The 22,769-nt window shown below is 31.2% G+C and overlaps 2 protein-coding genes across 3 annotated transcripts; both read right to left on the bottom strand.

Moving 5' to 3' along the window:
- Positions 1-5,493: 5,493 nt before the first annotated feature.
- LOC130973567 (protein DETOXIFICATION 44, chloroplastic) lies at positions 5,494-12,465 on the bottom strand. 2 transcript variants are annotated; one of them, XR_009084179.1, is made up of 13 exons: positions 12,144-12,465; positions 11,487-11,611; positions 10,917-11,069; positions 10,654-10,796; positions 9,620-9,755; positions 9,056-9,152; positions 8,850-8,950; positions 8,024-8,187; positions 7,623-7,694; positions 7,391-7,507; positions 6,618-6,713; positions 6,198-6,488; positions 5,494-6,047 (listed from the first exon to the last, which is right to left on the bottom strand). XR_009084179.1 is itself a non-coding variant. In XM_057898161.1 (13 exons), the coding sequence occupies exons 1-13, from the start codon at positions 12,422-12,424 to the stop codon at positions 5,987-5,989; spliced, it is 1,668 nt and encodes a 555-aa protein (XP_057754144.1). In that variant the 5' UTR covers positions 12,425-12,465; the 3' UTR covers positions 5,494-5,986. The 2 variants fall into 2 exon arrangements, 1 of the variants encoding a protein (XP_057754144.1); XM_057898161.1 differs by having other exon boundaries at positions 6,367-6,488.
- A 3,521-nt stretch (positions 12,466-15,986) lies between these two features.
- LOC130972889 (receptor protein kinase-like protein ZAR1) lies at positions 15,987-21,240 on the bottom strand. Its single transcript, XM_057897220.1, has 2 exons — positions 19,369-21,240; positions 15,987-17,010 (listed from the first exon to the last, which is right to left on the bottom strand). The coding sequence occupies exons 1-2, from the start codon at positions 20,894-20,896 to the stop codon at positions 16,376-16,378; spliced, it is 2,163 nt and encodes a 720-aa protein (XP_057753203.1). The 5' UTR covers positions 20,897-21,240; the 3' UTR covers positions 15,987-16,375.
- Positions 21,241-22,769: the final 1,529 nt, after the last annotated feature.

Below are 22,769 nucleotides of genomic sequence, written 5' to 3'. Positions count from 1 at the left end.
ATATCAATAATACTAATAGAGACTCTAAATTACAAGAGAAAAAAAATCATGAAAATTCAGAGTCTGAATGTAGCTCTGGGCAGAGTAAGAGGTGTTCTGATACTTCGCAACTGTTGCAAAATTTGGGTGGTTACTTGCCTGAACACTTGAATAATATACAGTTTGCAAATATGGAATTAGGTCATGATTATAGTTTCTTGAATCCAGACTATGACTTTGGTCTATTGAAAGAAAAAAAGTTACTTGATATGTGCTTTTCACGTAGAGGATCTAGTTTCTAATATTTGTTTTTCGTATTTCATAATAATAGGATTAATGCATGATGTGCTTTTAGTGTTTTTTTTTTTTTTTGGGTGGAGTTATTGTAGTATGTTATTTTTGCCCCACAATAATGATTCAAATAAGGCCTAGTTTGCATTATCTTTTTCTACATCTCAATTACTATATATATTATATACTACGTAAGAACTATGCATTAAGATATAAATGTTGAAGTGGTACTATTTTATATAAAAATTAGAAATCTCTCGTGTTAACTGAGGGTTTGAACATGTATGTACTTCAACCTCAAGCATAAAACACGTAAAATTGCAAAATACTTCTTTTTTCTATATTTTCAGAATTGTTTAGTAATGTGGAAATTATTGACTTGAACAATGCAAAGGACTATATTCCATTTAGAAAAATCATACAAAAGAAAAAGAATGCGTAAATTATCACAAATATGCAAGATTACTTTTTCCTACTAATACTAAACAAAAGACTGTGCAATCTCCTAATAAATATAAATTTCTTCTATGACTTGTTCTCTCTCTGTGTATTTCTTTGAAAACTATATATATTCAAATTAACTGTATCAGCAACATTTTCATAGATTATCTAAACTAGCAAGATAAATGGCCTTATTCAAATTTTATCAGTGTCTTTTGAGCCTTTGCCCCTTTTCTCTTTTGAAGGGTTAACCAGAAGAACGTTTTATATATCATATAATTTGGTCTGTATTTGCTTCTAAGGCTGAGATATAAACATAAGGATAATAATAAAAATATCTCAATTTAAAAAAAATAAATAAAATAATATGTATTAAGATAAATTTTATAAAAAAATTACTTTATTTTTATATTTGTGTTTTGATTTTTGTTGTGAAACCAAATTTTAGTATTTGAACATGTATGTACTTCAATCTCAAGCATAAAATACGTAAAATTGTAGAACACTTTTTTCTTCTATATTTCCAGAATTGTTTAGTAATGTGGAAATTACTGACTTGAACAATGCAAAGGATTATATTCCATTTAGAAGAATCATATATCAAAAAAAAAAAGAATGCGTAAATTATCACAAATATGCAAGGTTGTCTTTCTCTACGAATACTAAACAAAAGACTGAGCAATCTCCTCGTAAATATAATTTTCTTCTATGACTTGTTCCCTCTATGTGTATTTCTTTGGAAACTATATATTTTCTAACTAGCTGTATCAGCAACATTTTCATAGATTATCAAAACTAGCAACATAAATGACCTTATCTAAATTTTATCAGTGTCTTTTGAGCCTTTGCCCTTTCTCTTTTTTGAATGGTTAATCAGAAGAATGTTTCATATGTCATATAATTTGGTCTGTATTTGCTTATAAGGCTGAGATATAAACATAAGGATAATGATAAAAATATCTCAATTTAAAAAAATATATAAAATAATATGTATTAAGACAAATTTTATAAAAAAAAATTACTTTATTTTTATATTTGTGTTTTGATTTTTGTTGTGAAACCAAATTTTAGTGTTTGAATATGTTTGTACTTCAACCTCAAGCATAAAACACGTAAAATTGCATAACACTTCTTTCTTCTATATTTCCAAAATCATTTAGTAATGTGGAAATTACTGACTGAACAATGCAAAGAACTATATTCCATTTAGAAGAATCATATATCAAAAGAAAAAGAAGCCTAAATTGTCACAAATATACAAGGTTGCCTTTCTCTACGAATACTAAACAAAAGACGGTGTAATCTCCTAATAAATATAAATTTCTTCTATTACTTGTTCCCTCTTCGTATATTTCTTTGGAATCTAACTAGCTGTATCATCAACATTTTCATAGATTATCAAAACTAGCAAGATAAATAACCTTATCTAAATTTTATGAGTCTTTTGAGCCTTTGCCCCTTCCCTCCTTTGAAAGGTTAATCAGAAGAACGTTTCATACGTGATATAATTTGGTCTGTATTTACTTCTAAAGTTGAGACATAAATATAAAGATAATGATAAAAATATCTCAATTTAAAAAAGGTTTAATTACTCTGTTTGTCCCTATAGTTTCACAAAATTTTTAATTAGGTCTTATACTTTTTTTCCTTTTAATTGAGTCCTTGCGCAAAATTTTTTTTTAATTAGGTCCCTACACTTTTTTTTCCTTTTATTTAGGTCCTTATACCAATGCTTTTTTTTAATTGGGTCTCTATAAAATTAAGCCGATTACTACTAAGAGGGACTTAATTGAAAAAAAAAATTAGTACAGAGACCCAATTAAAAAGAAAAAAAGTATAGGGATCTAATTGAAAATTTCACGAAATTATAGGGACCAACAGAGTAATTAAACCTTTAAAAAATATATAAAATAATATGTATTAAGACAAATTTTATAAAAAAAATACTTTACTTTTATATTTGTGTTTTTATTTTTGTTGTGAAACCAAATTTTAGTGTTTCTTAGCGTGTATTTTGATTAAAATTTATAAATAAAAATTGGTATCAATTGATTTTACAAACTTAATTAATATTAAGACTGAGTCAGTGTTACTATTATTTATGTTTGATAATTTTATATTAAACTAAATTATAATAAAATGAATATTATTTGAATTATATTATTTAAAATCATACTTAGATTAAAAAAATTAGAGAAAATTTTACTCTTCTCTCTTGAGAGATACTAAAATATTACTTCCTTCTCCTCTATTTGTAAAATATACATTCTCTTTCCTTATAACTTTTAAAACAAACTTCTCTTTAATCCATTTTAAATTTTATGTTAACTAATGTTAACCTTACCTATTTTTCAAGAAAAAATAAATTATTTTTTACAAAAATATCCTTTAACAAAAATTATATTTTTTTGTCATTAAATTTTTCTTACTAAAATACCTTTTAATAAATTATTTTTTTCTTGATTAAATTATATTTTTATCAAAATATTTTTTAAAAAAATTTAATAATTAAATCTTTTTTTAAGATGCCCTTCAATAATTTTTTAATTATTAATTGTGATTTTACCAAAATTTTGGTTAAAATAATATATACTGATATAAAAAAATTAATAGTAAAATATAACTATAACTGTTAACAAAAATTTTAGTAAAATCACAATTTAATAATTAAAAAATTATTGAAAGGTATCTTAAAAAAAATTAATTTAATTATTAAATTTTTTTAAAAATATTTTGGTAAAAAAAATTATTAAAGAGTATTTTGGTAAGCAAAATTTAATGACAAAAAATAAAATTTTTGCTAAAGTGTATTTTTGTAAAAATAATTTATTTTTTCTTGAAAAATGGATAAAGTTAACATTAGTTAACACAAAATTTAAAATGAAAGGAGGAGATTTTTTAAAAGTTATAAAAGAAAGAAATGTACATTTTATAAATACAGAAAATAAAATTTTATTTTAGCATCTCTCAAAAGAGAGTGGAATTTTCTCAAAAAATTATTAGAAAAGATATAAATTAATATTACTTAAAATCATTTGTTAACACTTTTTTTTCTATAACTTTTTTAAGAGAACTTAAATTTATGTATTAGTATTTATTAATTTTTTGTCATAATTTTTTAGAATATTTTTTGTACTCTTTTTTATGTAATTTAGTCTTCTTAGATTAAAAAAATTTATATCAATAATGAATATTAAAAATTTTATTAAAAAAATAACAATATCCATCAGACAACATTTAAAAAAATTCTAAAAAAAATAACAACAACCATAATATAAATAGAAAAAATAAAAAAATTAGTAAAATGATATAAATAAATAAAAATTTACTTTACATAGGCATAAAAGAAATCAAGTATAAAAAAAATAAATTATAGATAAAAATTGATATACACTTATAAAGTTGATAGTTAAAAAAAATTAATTTAGTTAAAATTTTTAAATTATTTAATAATTTTTAATTATTAATTTTATATAAAGATAACTATACGTAACTTAACCATTGAAGCAAAAATTATAATTTTATATCAAGTGAATGAGAATTTATACATATCACATATACATCCAGATAGAAAAAATAAACAAAAAAAATTTGAAGCCTTAAAAATTGAACCTTTATTTTCCGACTCAATTGTTAAACTAAATACATTCTTAATCTCCAAATTGGCTAAATCAAACAAACTCTTTAGTCTTCAAGTTATTCATGATGTTGCTGATTACAGAACTAAGTTTTATGTACGTACTTATCATCCCATACAAACCCTGCTACATCCAGTACAAATACTCAAAACCCTTCAAAAATCCTTACACGCTGTTGCATGGGAATGTCACACACCCTCAACAACGAAAAAACCTTAGAACTATATATTTCAGTAGCAATTTCAAAGCACATTAAGACTGAAACTATTCCTAAGTCAGCAGTTTTTTCTGATTTTCAATGTTTTTATTACACTTAACTAGTTTCTTCTCCTTGTTGAATTATTTTAGCTGTGCTTTTTGTTCCATCATTTTTTTGTCTTCTTTTCACTTGTTTCATTGTGGTTGGAGAATTTTCTTTCTATAATTCTTACATGTTTCTGTATATGAATTCCTATCTTTATGAATTCCCGTGCTTTATTAACAAACCATTTTAAGGAGTTAAAGGGAGTTGACAGAATTTTGATTTTGTTTGACAGAAGTTGACGCAGTGCTTCAGTGGAGAGTACTCTTGAAAAGTGAAAGGAATACAATAAACCGCAACAACAACTAATCAGTAAAGGAGATGGGATTGAAGTGATTCACAAGGTTCCTGTGTTGGTGAAAAACCAACTTGCCTGAACACTTGAATAATATATAGTTTGCAGACATAGAAGTATGTTATGATTATAGTTTCTTGAGTCCACTGGGTGGTTACTTGCCTGAACACTGAATAATATAAAATTTGCAAACATGAAAGTAGGTCATGATTATAATTTTTGGGTCCAAACTATGATTTGGTCTATTAGAAGAGAAGAAGTTACTCGATGTGTGCTTTTCTCTAGGATTAATGCGTGATGTGCTTTTAGTTCCTTTTTTCATTTCGGTGGGGTTATTGCAGTATGTTGTTTTTGCCCCCACCATAATGATTCAAATAAGGCCTAGTTTGCATTATCTTTTTCCACATCTCGATCACTATATATAATCATATACTATGTAAGAACTATGCATAAAGCTATAAATGTTGAACTGTGGTGCCATTTTATGTGAAAATTAGAGATCTTTCGTGTTAATTGAGAGTTTGAACATGTATGTACTTCAACCTCAAACATAAAACACGTAAAATTTCAAAGCACTTCTTTCTTCTATATTTCCAGAATTGTTTAGTAATGTGGAAATTACTGTCTTGAACAATGCAAAGGACTATATTCCATTTAGAAGAATCACATATCAAAAGAAAAAAATGCATAAATTGTCACAAATATGCAAGGTTGCCTTTTCCTACGAATGCTAAACAAAAGACTGCAATCTCCTAATAAATACAAATTTCTTCTATGACTTGTTCTCTCCCTCTCTGTGTACTTCTTTGGAAACTATATAAATTGTATCTAGCTGTATCAGCAACATTTTCATTTTGGAAAATTGGTTTGCACCAAGTACTGCAACATTCCAATAACTTGCTCTAGTCCTACACTGTTATGTATTCTATCCAATTGCAAGGGTATGGAAATCAGGCCTATTTTTCACAACATAGAGCTCTTGATCATGCCCTGGCCATTCAAAAAGTTGGCCTTTACTGGATGACTTCAAAATAATGTCAGTCAGTCTCCACCGCCATCTTTATACCAGATCATACTCCACGGGCCATTTTTGCTGCTCAACCTATCAAAACATGTGCTTAAAATATTTATATTTAAATCGCTTTCCATAATTCCCTCTAAAGTTTTCTCAAGTCTGCTTATAGCTCTAGCTATAGGAGTAGGACTATGAAAAATATTAGCTCTAAAATAAAGTTGCAAGACATTTTCATACATGTGACAGCATGCCATATCACATGTTGACAAGCATGTCCAGTTTCATGCTGGGATTCCTTTTGGTGCAAGGTTGCCATATGGAGGTATAGTGAGTCATAACAACCAACAAAAAGTGTCCCAACTGTCACCATAATAATGAATTAGATGTGTCAATGCCAAATATCTACCTCCATGTTCCGGCGAGAACACGCATAGTCATGAAGAGAAACAACCCTGCCCAGACTCCAGGAAGTCCAAGTTCTGGAGCAGCTACCAGCAAGAAGATTGAAGAAACTAGTCCAACCAGCATCTACCCCATAACGAAACCCAAGAAACAAAATGTAAGGATAGAGGAGGGAACAAACGACGAGAAAAAGATATAAAGCAAACTTAGTCATGAGACTTTTAAGTATTTGTAATCATCAGGTTTTACAATTACCGTTGAGTACGCAGCATAACCATAGTCTGATACCCCATAGTAAAGTCCATCAATGACAAATGCCAAAGCATTCACTGGTTGAGTTCCAGCCACAAACTGCACAGTATGATTAAATTTCAGATATTTCAAACATTACTGATACGTACATGCATCCACAGACAGAAAGGAGGATCATGCATAATATAATAGCTGAGTAGACATTTAATAGCCACGCTGAAACTTAGCCTAGCTAAAAAGAAGATATTATATTTCAATCAGTCCAAGAAGCTTTTGTCATGCAAGGTATGATTCATCAATACTAGAGTCATGATAGTCTGATGTTACAAATATATAAACATACAACAAAATGAACCTTCAGTTATTAGCCAACCAACAATAAACCATTTGCTTATTTAAGTGGAGGTCAACACTTCACAACAATTTATCCTGGTCAGTTAATGTCAAGTCTAACCTCCCAAAAAGAAAAAAGAAAAAAAAATCCTGAAGGTAATCTAGCTAAGATATAAGATTATACATTCATCATCACTAAGTAACCTTGAAAAGATAAATTGTTTGTGATGCTCCATTATTTGGGAGGAAAAGAAGGGAAACAAAAAAGAGTTGATTCTTATGCTTTGCATGAAGAAAAAGATGCTCTCCAATTAATGTCTTGAACTGGATTTCAATTTTTAGTTGGTGTTAAGGACCTGACTTAGACACAAACTTCAACTTCTGTAGGCTCGTTGCTTTGACTTTTAAATCAATCCAAGTCAACAAGAATTGTTATTTCTTACCAATATGCCTGACTGAGCAACACTCAGAACTTCCAAGTCTGTGGTAAATAAGCTTGAAAATGATCCAAACCCAAAGAATAAGATCACGGACAAAGTAATTCCTGTTCCTAAACCAATCTACATGACACATAAAAGAGAGTAGGTGAAACGAATTCTGGATGGATCTGTGTACAAGTTATATCATTCAACTAAGTAAGAACAAAGTAAGTTACTGGTGGCAATAATCAATCACCTGTAATACTCTATATGTAATGAGGCGTGCTTGCTCGTAATTTCCCTGCGAGTAACTGCTGGCAAGAAGTGTCTGTAAAATAAATGCCATTACTCATTACAATATTACACAATAACAGGACATCATTTTGAGCCCCACTTAGAATTTTGAAAAGACTTTGGCTTATGACCAAAAAGTCTTAAAACTTGACCATACCCAACCTGCTTGTTTACTTGGTCAGGGAAAGCCCCCAAATGTCCGTAAAATAAACAAATGCAGTTCATAATTATAAAATAAAACTATTCGACTGGATTCATTTGTGTCTTGGAAACTGAATATGATAAACTAACGAGAGATATCTTTGATCATGTTCTCTGGGGTACTTTGTTACTTCATAGTCATTTATGAATGCAAGATCTAACCTGACCAGCAAGTGCCAGAGCATCAGTGAGCAAAGATATTGGCAGCCAAACTTGCATGCAAATTTGATGACCAGCCATAGGTATAGGGCCCTGCTTAGCTGCCATAGAGGTTGACAGTGTCAAAGCCAGAAACACAGCCACAGTCCTGCCAATAAGAAGACCACCTACAATACAAAATGCAACAGTCAAAGTAAAACTAACTGCCTAATTAGCTCGGTTATGTCTTCGATCCAGTTAGAGTTAAGAAAACAAAAACCATATTTCGTGACTAAAAGTACAAAATACACAGTATAATGTGTGAACAGACACAAAAGCCCTGTTAAAATGATCTATTCAATCAAATTCCCCTTTCAGGAACAATGCGATCATAATATTCTTGAAAAATGAACTCTATGGGATCGTAATTTTCAAATCAGTCAATCATATCTGATCCTATCAGCAAATCCTTCCAGTTTCTCGAAATTCTCGTTCCAGTTTACTAGTTATTAAAATGCTCAATCCAACTTGAAGCTACATGTAAAATCTATAGCCAACAGTAGCAATAAATACAAAACCACAAATAGAATACACTATCCATTCAAAGCATGAAATCAAGAAAAACTGAAACTATTGATCCCTGAACTCATGTTAGTCTGATTAGTTATAAAGCTAATAATCATGCAAATTTGAAGTTCATCTTGAAATTTTCAATGCATTTGTACAGAAAGAACTAGTAACAATTTTTTCAATCCACTCTGATAATTTTATTATCATTATCGAAACAAAAAAACTTCCTCTGTATATGGACAGACTTAGCAACACTACGACTTAATTTAGAAAGAGGTACCAGATTTCAGATAGCTGAGAATTTTTCTCCCATCAAAGTGAAAAGGCATTAGGAGCACATTTCCGGTCAATTTCCATAGAAGAATAAAAGCAATTAAGTATCTGGTGAGCAAAAGAAAAATTGCGTCAAAAGCAGAAGATTACATAAATTCAGGGGCATGTGCAAAATGCACAGATAAAAGTAAGTTTACCACATTATTGACGTACTCAGAGATCACTGTAGCAACTGCAGCACCACTAATGCCAAGACCAAAAAAGAATATTAATATTGGATCCAATATCGCGTTAAGAACGTTGCCAGCACCTGAAAATTCAAGCGAAGCAATCTCCATCAATACATCCACAAATTTTTCACATCAACAAGACTAAAGTGCAGACATAAGTCTACAAAAACTAAATATACTCGAAGAAATAATTTGAGAATCTGCTTGAGCTTCTTCTATGCAGTAAAGAGTCAAGAAATGAAAATGAGAACAGATATATTTATTAGCCTGTGTTGTAAGATTCCATTCTTTCTGGATTGAGTATAATAGGAAAACACAGCCTCTACTAAGAGTGCAGATTGTTGAAAAGAGGAGGAAAACAGGGCCTTTACAAAAAGAAAAGAAACCATGGAGTTAAAAAGGATGGAGTAAACCACAGAAAATGCCATGAGAAGAGGACGGAATTCTAGTATCACACACGGGGAGGATTGGGGGGGTAATATTTCTAATTTTCAATCAAATTTGAGTGAGAAAAGATAAAGATATAGGATGCTGATGCAGTACTTGCCAACAGCATATAGAGGCGTCTTTGTATCCTTAAATCCACGAAAAGTGCCTTGAGCAGCTAATGCAATCACAATTGCTGGAGCGGCAAAGGCCCTTAGCATAAGAAAGTTCTCAGCAGGTCCACGCATAGGGGAATCCTGTACAGAAAATAAATGGATTATGGAGTAGATGATATTAATAAGAATTTTATCAAGTCTAAGGAAACAGAAGTAAGGTTCAATTATAGATAATGAAATGTTGTGTGAAATGGAATTCCAGAAATGCAATGTTTATTTCTATTAAGCTCAGACCAACTAAAAGGGGAAAAGAAATAATGGGACATAGAAAAATCTCTTGTTATGCATATAATGACTGATGACAGGGAATTTGAAGCAAGAAAAAGTAAGTTTACATTGATTGACTAATTGTCAATATATTTCTTGAAGTGGATGGCAACAAAATTAATTAACTGAAAGGTAACTAGTACATAATGATATTGGTGTTATAATAAGGTTCTCACCCTCAAATATAAGAATTAGTAACAAGAACTACATGTCTATTAGAATTGAACATGGATTTGGAAATGAAATTCAGTTCCTTTTATTATTGTGCAATATTGACCTTAATTCATCAAAAAGGTTATGCACCACTATATAGAATAAAAGGAATGGCTTAAAAGAAAAATGCAATGACTGCTTTTTAAAATAGATTAAGAAAAAAAATAAAGTAATGAATCTGCAACTGTGTAACAGAGAACAAGCCTATGAGAAGCAAATTGAACTTTCATGATTCAACCTAAAGTAAGATTGCTTCCAACTGAGATTTTACACAATAGTTCTACAGAGAAGTTGTAAAAAAGCATTCACTGATTTATATTACATGGAAAAAAAAAATTCCATTCTTCCACCCTCCCTCTCTTTTTATTTCCTATTCATATGGTTGGCCGGGTGGTGTTGTCTTGGACAACCAAGTGTAGACTCTGAAGAAAATAACATTCTGACACAAAATAAATATAAATGGAAGTTATTGATCAATAATCAGCCAAGGTTGACATACAGCAGGTATACCCATGATGTTCATAATGATGCCAGAACCAAGGGAAAGAAGCACAGTTTCAGCAATTCCAAGAGTAGCAGCAAGTGCTAAAGAAGTTGATACTGAAGGAATATGCCTCTTGCTTTGGTATTTGCCACCAAAATCTAGATGATACCAAAGTGGAACAAAACCGTCAGTAGAGGCATCTAAAGAAGGGAACCTATGACCATGTCTGGAAAAGTAGTCAGACTATTAAAGAGGTGTAGCTTTCTTATAAAGCTTACCACTTTCATCAGTTTGACTGGAATCCTTGCTGATCAGTGCCTGTTCCTCGGCAACAAAGGATGTGGTAATATTAAGTAAAGGAATGTTAAATATTTTTGACACCAAATTAAACACAGAAGTTGAAACCCCAACTGCAGCCAATTCAGCAGGTCCTGCATATATAAAATTATAAATATAATTAAGGGGGATTTCTCACTACAACAACAATCATCAATCAAATGTATGTCCAAACAAACAGAACCTAAGACAAGCAAATACTTGTAATCATCATCACCAACTAGAATTACAAGATTACAACTATCTATTAAATAAACAACAAACTAGCAATTCAGAATGGTTGGCTTCCAGGGTGAGAATAAAATTAAGCCAAATAAGCTGCAGACAGATAAATTACAATTCCATACTTTCGACCAGTTTAAAACAAGAAAATGCAAACCAATAAATAAAATTAATTTAATCAAATTAGCTTGCTTTATACAAGAGTGTGTTTGAGTTAATGATTTAAGTGACTATTAACAGAAAGTTACTAATAACTAACTAACTAATTCACCATCTGTAATAATAAGTACCTATGTGGCCCACAAAAGCTGTGTCGATCAGTGAGGTAAGTGGATCAGCTGCCAATGCCAAAGCAGCAGGTAGTGCAATGGACAGTATTTCCTTCCCCAGTTCATCAAATTTAAGCCACCCATCTCTGTTCAAAGCAGGTATGTTAAACTTCAAAACTCCAATTTACATGCAAATAACCTAAAAATAGAAAAGAAAGACAAACTTTTTAACTGAAAATTCTCAGTCACATATTAAATCAGATTCAAAGAACGAGAAGGCAGAAACTTTATTAAATTAAATCCTCAAAGTTCAATCTTAATTAAAATCGAAGAAACAAACTTCAAAATCCCAAATCACAAATAAATAAATAAATAAGAATAAAGCCATAGACTAATTTCAAAAGTTCCATTTACATGTAAGATTGAGCTAACAATAGCTTCATTAATTTTAAATCTCTTTCAAAACGAAGAAACTAACTTCAACTCAAATCCCAAATTCTGCATCAAATTAAATTCAAACAAAGCTCAATCATGATCAAGTTAAAGCCACACATTTCAGCTGAAACCCCAAGAAACACACTTTTAAGCCCCAATTACGCATAAACTAAGCCCAAAAAAATAGAAAAAAGAAAAGGAAAAAAATATCCAGCTCTGATAGTAACTCAATTGAAGCATTACCCGAATCGACGAAGAAAAGCAAAGGAATCATCCGAAGAAGACGAATTGCGAGAAGATTCATCTTCAAGGGAGCTAGTTTCAACGGAATCATTGGTGGTGGTGGTGGTGGCACCGTTGTTCTTCAAAGAAGCTTTTGGTGCGATTCGGATTCGAATGCGAGAAAAGCAATGATAAGGCTTTGGGATTAAAGTAGGAGATTTGAATGGTGGATGATAGCAATGGTGAGGTTGAAGTTGCAGAGAGTGAATGCAAAGAAAGCGGTGACATTGAGAAGATGCCATCGAAGCACCTGCACCACACAGCGTGAAGAACGAAAAGTGACGGAAATGTCATGCACTGAATAACGGGTATATAACATAACCATATATTTATTTTCATTTTCATTTTCTTTTTCATTTTAATGGACACGTAATTTTATTCTGTCGCAAAAAATAAATAAAAGCAATAATAAATATGTATTTGGTGGGGCCATGTACTGCTTGGGCCTCAAATAATTAAATACTAAATAAATTCATATATAACAATAATACACAATATAAAATTTGGGATAGAAATAAATTTAGAAGAAGATGAAGAGTAGAAGAAAATGTGAGAATAGAAATATATGTAAGTGGTATATATAGAATAATAAAATATTAATTTATTAATAATAACGATTACTATACGGCTAGTTTTCAACGGCTACTTTTACAACGGTTAGTTTTACAACTGCTAATTTTAATAATGTCGTTAGCATTTTAAATTTTAAAAATAAAAATAACTATTCAAACCAAAAATTATTTTGTAAGGTATAATTTTTAATGTAAGTAAATTTAATTAATTAAAATTTAGTATAATAATATAATAATATTCAATATTAATTATGATATAAATAATTAATATAAATCATTAATTGAATAAAAATTTAATTATTTAATCTAATTAATTATTAAAATTTTTAATAAATTAATTATAATTTAATTATTTAATATAACAGAAAAGATAGACGATTTTAAAAATAACAATGGTTCTTATTGAAGGTCACCGTTTGTGATCGTAGTAAAAAGAAGATTAAAGATCGTGGCGGCGATAACGATAGTAGTGGTGGCGGCAGCAACAGTAGTGACATTAGTGATAGATGTGATGAGAATTGGATGGGAAAAAATTTAAGTGATATTAATTAAAAAAGGTTAGGAATTTAAGATAGGATGAGTTAGATTAGGAGAATAATTTAGGAATTTTGGATAATTTTTTAAGTTTTAAGTAGTTTTGTCAATTAAAATTTATTTTTTGTAGATATAAAATTATTTTTTTTATAAATAAATTTATTAAACATTCTAAATATTAGTGAGTAAAAATAATTTGTTCGAATACAAAATATTCAATTAGAAACTGGTTCAACCTTTTCGGTCACTTTTTTTGCCCTAGTCATGCGCAGCTTTTTCCATTGTGATTAGGGACTGTTTGATTACTTTTAAGTCTCATTTCTAAAGAACTCAACATATTTGTATCGATAAATTGGTTAAGCTTGGACATCTTTGGATTCACATCGGCTCATCCTTACATGTTCTTTGCTAAGTATGGAGTACTGCACACCTTGTGAATTCGTTAAATCTAAACTCTTCATTTATTATATTTTATTTGAATGGTCTGAATTTAAAAAGGTAACCTATTAATCAGGTTAATTATTTTTTTTTACAAATTTTAGATTTTTTTGGCAAGTCTCAGATATTGGGATGAAGTTCAAAATAAAAAATTAGTATATAAATATTAAAAACAATATGTCTGTAGAAAAAAAATTATTGGATTTTAGAATTAAAATAAATAATACATAAAAAATAAGTTAAAAATTTATGTACTAAATCCAAAAAAAAGATATATTAGAATCTTAAAAAAAATAATATTAAATATATATTATGTATATAATATTAAAATTTAAATAAATTTTATTTTGTATGAAATAAAATATAATATTAAATATAAACATAATGATAAAAAAATTTGTGTTATATATATATAATATTAAAATTTAAATAAATTTTGTTTTATGTGAAATAAAATTATAATATTAAATATAAATACAATGATAAAATTTTATATATATATATATATATATATATATATATATATAATTTTATTTTGTGTGAAACAAAATTAAAACATTAAACATAAACAGAATGATAAAAGATTTAGTACTATATAAATTTAATTAAAAAAATATTTATATAACGTAAAAAGCAAACAAATATATAATAATTTTATTTTGTGCGAAACAAAAATTCATCTAAAAAAATATTTATATAAGTTTTTATTAACAATTTTTTTATTGAAATATGTTATTTTACTATATTTATAATATATTATTTGGGATAATTATATTATTTTAGTTAATATAAATTATTTAAAAAATATTTAAAATTTATTATTTTGTATTAAGAATATTATTAAAAATATATTATTATTTTTTCTTAAAATAACATTTTCTTTTTTTTCGTTCAAATACTATGACAATAAAATATTTTGTGTAATTGCTTCTACTCAATAAATATTATATTCATTTATTTTTATATCGCATGTAAAATAAATAATTAATGTTTAAAAAAGTTAATAAAGGAAAGAAGTATTTTTTTTTTACCAATTCTTAGGTGAATATAAAGAGATTATGTCATTTGAACTATAATTCGTTGGCAAAGAAAGAAATACTCTTAATTATATATTAAATAGAATAATTATTTATTAGGCTCATTTTTATACAAATAAAATTTTTCTTAATTTTATATCTGTAATATTTTATACCAATTAGCTTCAGAATTTAATTATTTTTTGAATAAATTAATAAAAAAATAATACAAATAATTGTTTAAATATAATTGTATTTTAATTTTTCATTCTATTACGTACACGTTGAGGTTAATTTGAAATAAAAGATAATGGACTTGTTGTAACTGCCATGTATTTTGTGCTTTGACTGCGTCGTCATCTAAGAATCATGCGCCTTCATGGGAAACCGGAGTTCTTCTACAGAATCCGTTTTGCGTTTGGAGTTAGCAGTGGCGACAGATATGCGTCTTCCTTTTCTATGGCAGCAATTTTTCGGACTTTGATGGTCATTTATGGTAGAAGTGGAATAGGGTGGGTTCAAGAACGTCAAAATCTATAGCTAGCTAAAACGATAGTGGAAGCATCTGCCAGCAAACAAAACAGTGAAAATATTTGAAGACATCACATCGACAATAACAGAGTAACAGAGGAATTAGTTTTTTTGTTAGTGCTGGTTTGTTTGTTCAGCCCATGATAAAAAAAATAATAACAATAATAAATAAATTAAAATTACCTGATAACTTTTGATAGTAGGTTAATTTTTAAGAAGTACTGCACTCCCTACTTTATCTGGAGTGCATTAGCTTTCGCCTTCACATCCAACACAATTTCGAATTTTTTGTTTAAACTTTGTCATTTTTAAATTGAAGTTTCCAACTTTTTTGGTAAGAAAAAAAATAAATAGAGGAGATAAGATACGAAATGTAAATATCTTCGGTCGTGGGAAATGTAAATGTCTAAAACTATGTTCAATGAGGTTAATGTAGAACTTTCCGACATCTTTTTGTTTTTTAACAAGGGAAATAACATGACTAGAAACGGACCGGACCCTACATGGTTACATATATGGCCCAAAATCTAATCTATATTCATTTTATCTCCAACTATTATAAAAGTTAAATTCAGTATAGGAATTAATGTAGATTATCTTTGTTATATTAAGTATTAACTCTTTTGAGAGGGAAAAAGAAAAAGGAATTATGTTATTCATATCATATAGTATAAATTTATATTCTCTATATTACCACATCCGAGCCAACCAAGTAATCACCGTAAAAGTTGTGAAATTATTGTAATATGATCATGAAGGAAATGGGGTAAGAACAAAATTTTAAATTATACCTATCCATCTAACAACTTCCTTGATCTTTTGCCAAAAAGAATAAGTTGAGGTGAGACAGAGACTAGTGATACTAACACCTCTTAAACAAATGCTTCACTTCAAAACCAAAAAGTTAAGACCATGAGAGGGCATAGTCCAAGAGACTGAAGGGTAGCAGCACAATCTTGATGCCCCAACAAGAAAATCCTCCGAATGCAATCACAAAAGTCCATCATGGGACAGAATTGAATTGAATCTTCATTGTGTGTATCAATTGGAAATTCCAATCTCGATCTCACATCATAGCTTTCAGCTGATAAACACTAGAACACTATGATCCAATCTTTTCTAGATTTTCAGACACAGTTTTCATTCTAGGCCTGACTTCAGGGTCTCCCTCAGTGCATGACAATGCTACATGAAACACAGCCAGTACCTCCTTTTTGGCATGAACTTCTTGAAGCAAAGGAGGATCAACCATTTCGGATAGCGGACTTTCTTGTTCAAACCCTTTCCTCACCCACCTCACCATATCAGGAACTTCCATAGAAGTTGATGGGGCAGGAGTAGAATCAGGGGACTTCCCAGTAAGCAATTCGAGCAACACGACTCCAAATGAATATACATCCCATTTCTGGGTTGGTCTGCTACCTGGAACTTTGGCCTCAGGGGCCTTGTAGTTGTTGGTATGTTCTGTTTGTGATGGCTTAAAGTAAGGAAGAGCTCCTCCCATAAAGCCACCATTGGAGGGGTTATTGCCAGTGATGCTGATCAACCGGTTAAGGCCGAAATCAGAAATTCGGGGTTGGAAGTCCCCATCAAGGAGAATATTGGAGGGCTTGATGTCACCATGAACAAATTTTCTAGGACTGCATTCATGGAGATAGGCCAAACCCCTGGCTGCTCCTTTGGCAATTCTCAGCCTGGTTGACCATGGAAGGTTCATAGTTGGTTGACCATTTCTCCCTACATAAAGAAATATGATTATTTGTAGCTGAAAATTCAATCTATTTACAGAATGCAAATGGAGATTGAGTTATCTTGATAATTTATTTCCCTAATTGCAATTGAAAATTTATGCTGTTGGGTACAAAGAGAGAATTTCATACAAACGGTCTTTATAGAATGAATCTTGAGGTGTAAGTTATCAATAACAGGTTGTTATAATGTTATTGTTGTATCTTAAATCATACATCAGACATTATTGTTGTAAAGTGTAAACAGAAAGTTAGAAGTGTCAGACGTACGTGTAGTAGAAGCAATGAGTAGGAAAACAATCTTGTAGAAGCCAAAATGATTAATAATTTAACAAGAAAAAGCATTTTTTTTTTCAGTGAGTCAACAGAGTTGGAGGTTCAACTGTGCCATTAGACCAAATACTAGGAAATCCCATTATAAAATAATGGCATAAAAGCGGCACAAACTTGTAAGTTCATTTTCAAACTACAGAAACAAAACACTTTAAATAAAGTTACTGTGAAAGATATTGTATTGTGTGTATGAAAAACTGAAAATATACGCATGAAAAAGAGATCCAAAGTCCTCACTCCTAACCAACCACGAAACTTTAAAGTCAACAGACACAAGGCTTGAGAAAGATAAGGTGCACTATCCAATGTAAAAAGCATATAAACCATCATCTAGACTAATACTGCTATCTTTCTAATTAATAAATATATTATAAAGCCACTGACATTTAATTTTAAAAAACCAGATGTGGTCCTCAAGTTTCATCAGTATCACTGCTGCTTGAAAAATGGTTTTGACGAGTGAAACTGCCTGCTTTCAACCAGTTTTGGTTTGCATAATGGCCTCATGTGCTGAGAATGACATAAAGGTCTTGATGTTCAAAAAATAGTTGCATGATTTTAAAGCATATTTAATGTATGCTTAAAAATAATGAAATATCTATAATTATTCGTTTTCATTAATAATGTTTTAAGATTATATTAAGTATATATTTGTAAAATGCATATTAAATATAGACAAGATGTATGCAATAAAGCAAATACTAGTTCTTAGAAATCTAGAAGTTCATGGTCCCAAACATGAATACCACACTACCATCCCATTTCCCAAACACATGCTGAATGTCTTACTTTATCGTCGAGGCAGGTCATTTAAATTGGCATTGTTGTCTCACCAAACATTTTCTTGGATCCAACGCTCATTGCCAATAATAAATACCAATAATCCAACTAAATTGCTCACCTAGACGCACTCACTGACTCACCTCAAATTAATTTTAAAAAAAAAAGTAATACTCGTCAATAATATGCTCGTTTGCAGAAAGAAAAATTGTTAATTTCCAATTTGTTTATTTCTATCAAAGACAAATTGAAATTTAAAATTGCTCGTTTGCACTAGTCAATCAACCATTTTGGTCAATTGTCCCCACAATGAAACAGACAAAACTCTGATACGTAGTGTCTGTAGTTATCTGCATGGAAGTATTTCTAGCATATTTATAATTATTTTGAAACACACTAAATTTTAGTACTTAGTTCTAACAATCCTTTATAGAGAAGGCAAAAGTGAATGGGAATTATTAAACATATGAAATTTAAAAAGCAAAAAAATCCTTCTCTAAACAGAAGTTACAGAATATGTAGAATGTCAAAGAGAAAAATAAATCTCAAATCATTTCTGGTTAATTTCAAAGACAACAGCTAAAATAAACTACAAGGTTTATAAAATAAAATTTAAAAAAGGTAATACTTACCAAGATAATATTATTAAAATAACAATAAGGATTATATCTAAGGAAGATTTTTATATTACACCACCTAATCAGATCCAAATTTCATTTCAGGAAAGTACCTATCATTAGCTATCATTGTCATTCTGTTGGCAATATCATTATCGTTACCACTCTATTGCCTACAACACTTTCCGCACTCTTTACCGCAAAGTCAGCTACCTCATTATAGAAGGCAAGAGTAAAAATGAAGGTCAAACCCTGTTCTACTTCTACCACAAGAGATAAAGAAAGGGAATTTTACTTATTTTCGTTATCAGGAGTCAGGACACAAATCTAGAGAGTTCCGAGACAGAGACACTGACAAATTCTTTTTTGTATATAGTTTACTTTTATTATCTCCCATTTTTAAAATAAAATCACATCAAATAAGAGATGCTAATAATTATAGTAGCATCTTTTACCAACTATGGTTCCAACCAAATATTAAGTAGAAATAACAGAATTCTACTCCTAAATGCAGAGCATATTATTGAAATCAATAACCCAAAATGAAGCTAAGAAAGTAACACATGAACAAAAAAAAAAAAAACAAAGCGCTAAAAAAGTGAAAGTAAGTAACCAACCTCTAAGAGCGGTGGTCAAATTGCCATTAGAGATGAAATCACTGATCAAGAGCTTCTCATCAGGTGCCCAATAATAAGCCCTTAGCTTCACAACATTAGGGTGCTTGACCTTCCCAATAGCCTGAACCTCAGCAGCAAACTCCTTATACCTCTGTTCACCACCCTCCCCAAGCCTCCTCACAGCCACAGGAACCCCATTCCCAAGCACAACCTTATACACTATCCCCAACCCACTCTTCCCAAGAACATAAGCTGAAGCCCTCAACAACTCATCAAGCTCAAAGTTAAATCCCTTATCAATCGCCACCAGTTCCCCTTCCCCTCTTCCGCGCTCCCCTTTCTCACCTTCCTCCAATTCAGAATCATCACTCTTCAGCACCCCAACGTTCATGCATGGCAAAGAACAGCACAAAAAACGCGTTTTCCCGTTTTCGTCACCGCCAAACTTGGCCTTACCGGTACAACTACACCCGTTGCAACCGTCTTTCTTTTTCCAATAAACGTAAACAATTATGAGTCCAATTAGAGCAACGCCAGCGGCATCAGCTACTGAGATTAGAACAATTAAACCGGGGCTTAGCCCTTTATTAGACCGTGATCCGGACCGTTCCCTTTTTGAACCAGGGCTTGATCCCGGTTCGCTCTGTGCCGAACCGGAACACGGTTTTTGAAGCGGGAAACCGCAGAGGTTAGGGTTGTTGAGGAACGCCGTGGGGCCTTGGTTTGAAAACGATCCTGTTTGGGGAATCTCGCCGGAGAGATTGTTGTTTCGCAAATCGAAGCTAACCGTCACCGGAAGTTTCCCGAGAGATTCTGGAACGTTGCCGGAGAGGTGATTGAACGAGAGGTTTAAGGTTCCGGTGAGGGATTGAAGCTCTCCGATCTGGTCCGGGATTGGACCTTCTAGGAGGTTCGCGGAGAGGTCGAGCTGAATGATTTCTCGGAGCTCCGGCCACGGTGTCGCCGGAATCTTGCCGGAGAATCTGTTCCTGGCGAGGACAAGGCGCTGGAGCTGTGAGCAGTTGCGGAGAGAGTTTGGAATTGAGCCGGAGAGGGAGTTATCGGAGAGGTCGAGGTTCTGGAGGCGGCGGAGGGAGAAGAGGGAGGGAGGGAGGTCGCCGGAGAGGTTGTTGGAGTGGAGGTAGAGGGATCGGAGCGCGGTGGCGTTAAAGAGCTGGGAGGGGATGGAGCCGCGGAAGGCGTTGGAGTGGAGATTGAGGCGGCGGAGGTAGAGAAGTGTGCCGAGCTCCGATGGGAGGTAGCCGCGGAGGCCCCTTCCGGCGAGGGAGACGCCGACGACGCGGGGATCAGGGTCCCCGGAGATGTTACTACAGCTGACCCCGGACCATCCGCACGGAGTGGCGTCTCCGTCGTTCCAATTGGCAAGCGCAGCGGCGCCGGCGGGGTCCACGGCGGATTTTAGAGTGAGAAGTGCAACGCCGTCGGGGGAGAGAGAAAAAACGGTTTGTATTAAAAAGACGAAAAAGAACGAGAAAGAGAAGAAACAGAGAAAGAGATTAACGCTCATTTAGAAAATAAGTGATACGACACCGTTTTGGATGAATAATGTGGATTATTTCTTTGGTTATGTTTATGGAATGGTATAGTAAGGTTGAGTTTGAGGCGGAAGAAGAGATGGAGGTAGTTAGTATTTATGAGAGAAAAGAGAAAAATCAATAAATTGGGGGAAAGATGGGATTTTAATTTGGTGGGGTCCAACTCCCGCCAAAAAGGTTCAGTGAAAGAAGGCCAGAAGGGGAAGAGAAAAAGGTGGTGAATGTTTGATAACAGAAGTGAAGTGAAAGAGAAGCAAGAGGGATGATGAAGAAGAAGAATCTTAGTTTGGTTGCCACTAAAAATTTGGATAATTAGATTTGGAATTTGGTGACCCTTACCAATATTTTAAAATAAAACATTGTGGGCTATTGAGCTGAAATTGTGTTTTTGTTTTGCCTTGTGGACTGTGGTTGTGAAGCATCATTTTCTCTAAGGAAAAAAAAAGGAAGAAAATTATAGTCTCTTCTATTGAAATTAGGGAATATATTAATTCTGTAAAATTTGAATATCATAGTTTTGTAGAGATAAAAGTAAGTATTATTTATAGCCAACCCAAAAAAAAACTATAATCTTGACAATTATATATTGATCGACTTATAAATTATATAATATTTAATAGAGTATGAGAGGGTTGAAAAACTGATAATAGAGTATGAATGTGAAGATAAAAAAGGAAATTTAAAAAAAAAGTATGGCTGACGTTGTCTCTCGCTAAATGTTGATTTTCAAGTCGACTCTATTAAAAATTATTTTGATTCAAATTTTTTAATTTTTCAGAATGTTTTCGCTTTTTTATCTTTCAAAAATATTTTGTGAATATTTAAATTTTTAATAACATGCTAATAAGTGCTGGTGGTTTACTCTTTTTTCTATTACATTTATAAAAAAAAAAAAACAAAAAAACAAAACGTTGTTTCTCTCTCTCTCTCTCCCAGTCCCCCGATCTCTTTTAACAGGGTCAAGTTGTTAATCCACATGGAACATGCAAAGGAAATAAAAATTATTAAATGATGAACTGTTCTACATGTAACATGAATAAATTCTTGATGCATGTGAGAAATTAATGCTGGAATGTTCTTGCTCGTTTCTAGTGAGTTTGTTTGTGCACCATAGTTAAAGAAAATGCATTCTGCATTCCACAACTCTGAATATTGTATATTTTCTTCATGTCAATTTGTCAGATTTACTTCTCATAAGCTCAGAATCTTAGCTAACATTTATGCAAGAGAGACTAAATTAATAGGCTTTTGCACCCGGTTGTTTACTCATTGAAATTTCAGAGAATAGTAAAGTGAATCTTGTCATTAGATTTTGAGTTAATATTTATTTTGTTCTTATAATAATCTTATCATTATATTTTGATTTAATATTTATTTTGCTCTTAAAATTTATATTCGACCTTATTTTCAATCTTTAAATTTTAATTTATCTAATTGAGACTTTTAAATATTAAATTATAATTTATATTTATCTCTGGAGTTATCTTTATTAAAAAAATCTAATATAATATATTAATTTGTTACGTAAAAATATTCTATTCAAAATGATATTGTTTGTTGTACACACCCAATTTTCATTCAATGTGACATCGCTTTATGATTTAAGTGGGTTAAAAAAATTTGGTCTATACAATAATAATCACACACACTTAACTTGACTTCACGTTTTTTTTTTCTCGCATGCTCTATGACAAAAGAGAATTAAAAGTGCAAGCGAGTAGCATTTCTCGTCTCGGAGAGGTTGTTGAAGAACGAGCACCAACGCCACAAAAAAGCTGAAAAACAAGTTAGAAAATGAAATTACTTTTTACGTTTTTGATACTCTGTTTCAAATTTATATTTTGG

This window comes from Arachis stenosperma, chromosome 4 (assembly GCF_014773155.1).
Source record: "Arachis stenosperma cultivar V10309 chromosome 4, arast.V10309.gnm1.PFL2, whole genome shotgun sequence".
NCBI lineage: Eukaryota > Viridiplantae > Streptophyta > Magnoliopsida > Fabales > Fabaceae > Arachis > Arachis stenosperma.
This window is presented reverse-complemented; position numbering and strand designations above follow the sequence as displayed.

Bases quoted from the DNA above. Each gene is read 5' to 3' on its own strand.
- LOC130973567 (XM_057898161.1), bottom strand. From the start codon at position 12,424: ATGGCATCTTCTCAATGTCACCGCTTTCTTTGCATTCACTCTCTGCAA. The intron at 6,714-7,390 runs GTAAGAAATAAC...CATACTGTGCAG, and splicing joins TTGCTCAGTCAGGCATATTG to TTTGTGGCTGGAACTCAACC. The intron at 6,489-6,617 runs GTAATTGTAAAA...GTTATGGGGTAG, and splicing joins GTTATGCTGCGTACTCAACG to ATGCTGGTTGGACTAGTTTC.
- LOC130972889 (XM_057897220.1), bottom strand. From the start codon at position 20,896: ATGAGCGTTAATCTCTTTCTCTGTTTCTTCTCTTTCTCGTTCTTTTTC. The intron at 17,011-19,368 runs GTTGGTTACTTA...TTCTTTATGTAG, and splicing joins TTTGACCACCGCTCTTAGAG to GGAGAAATGGTCAACCAACT.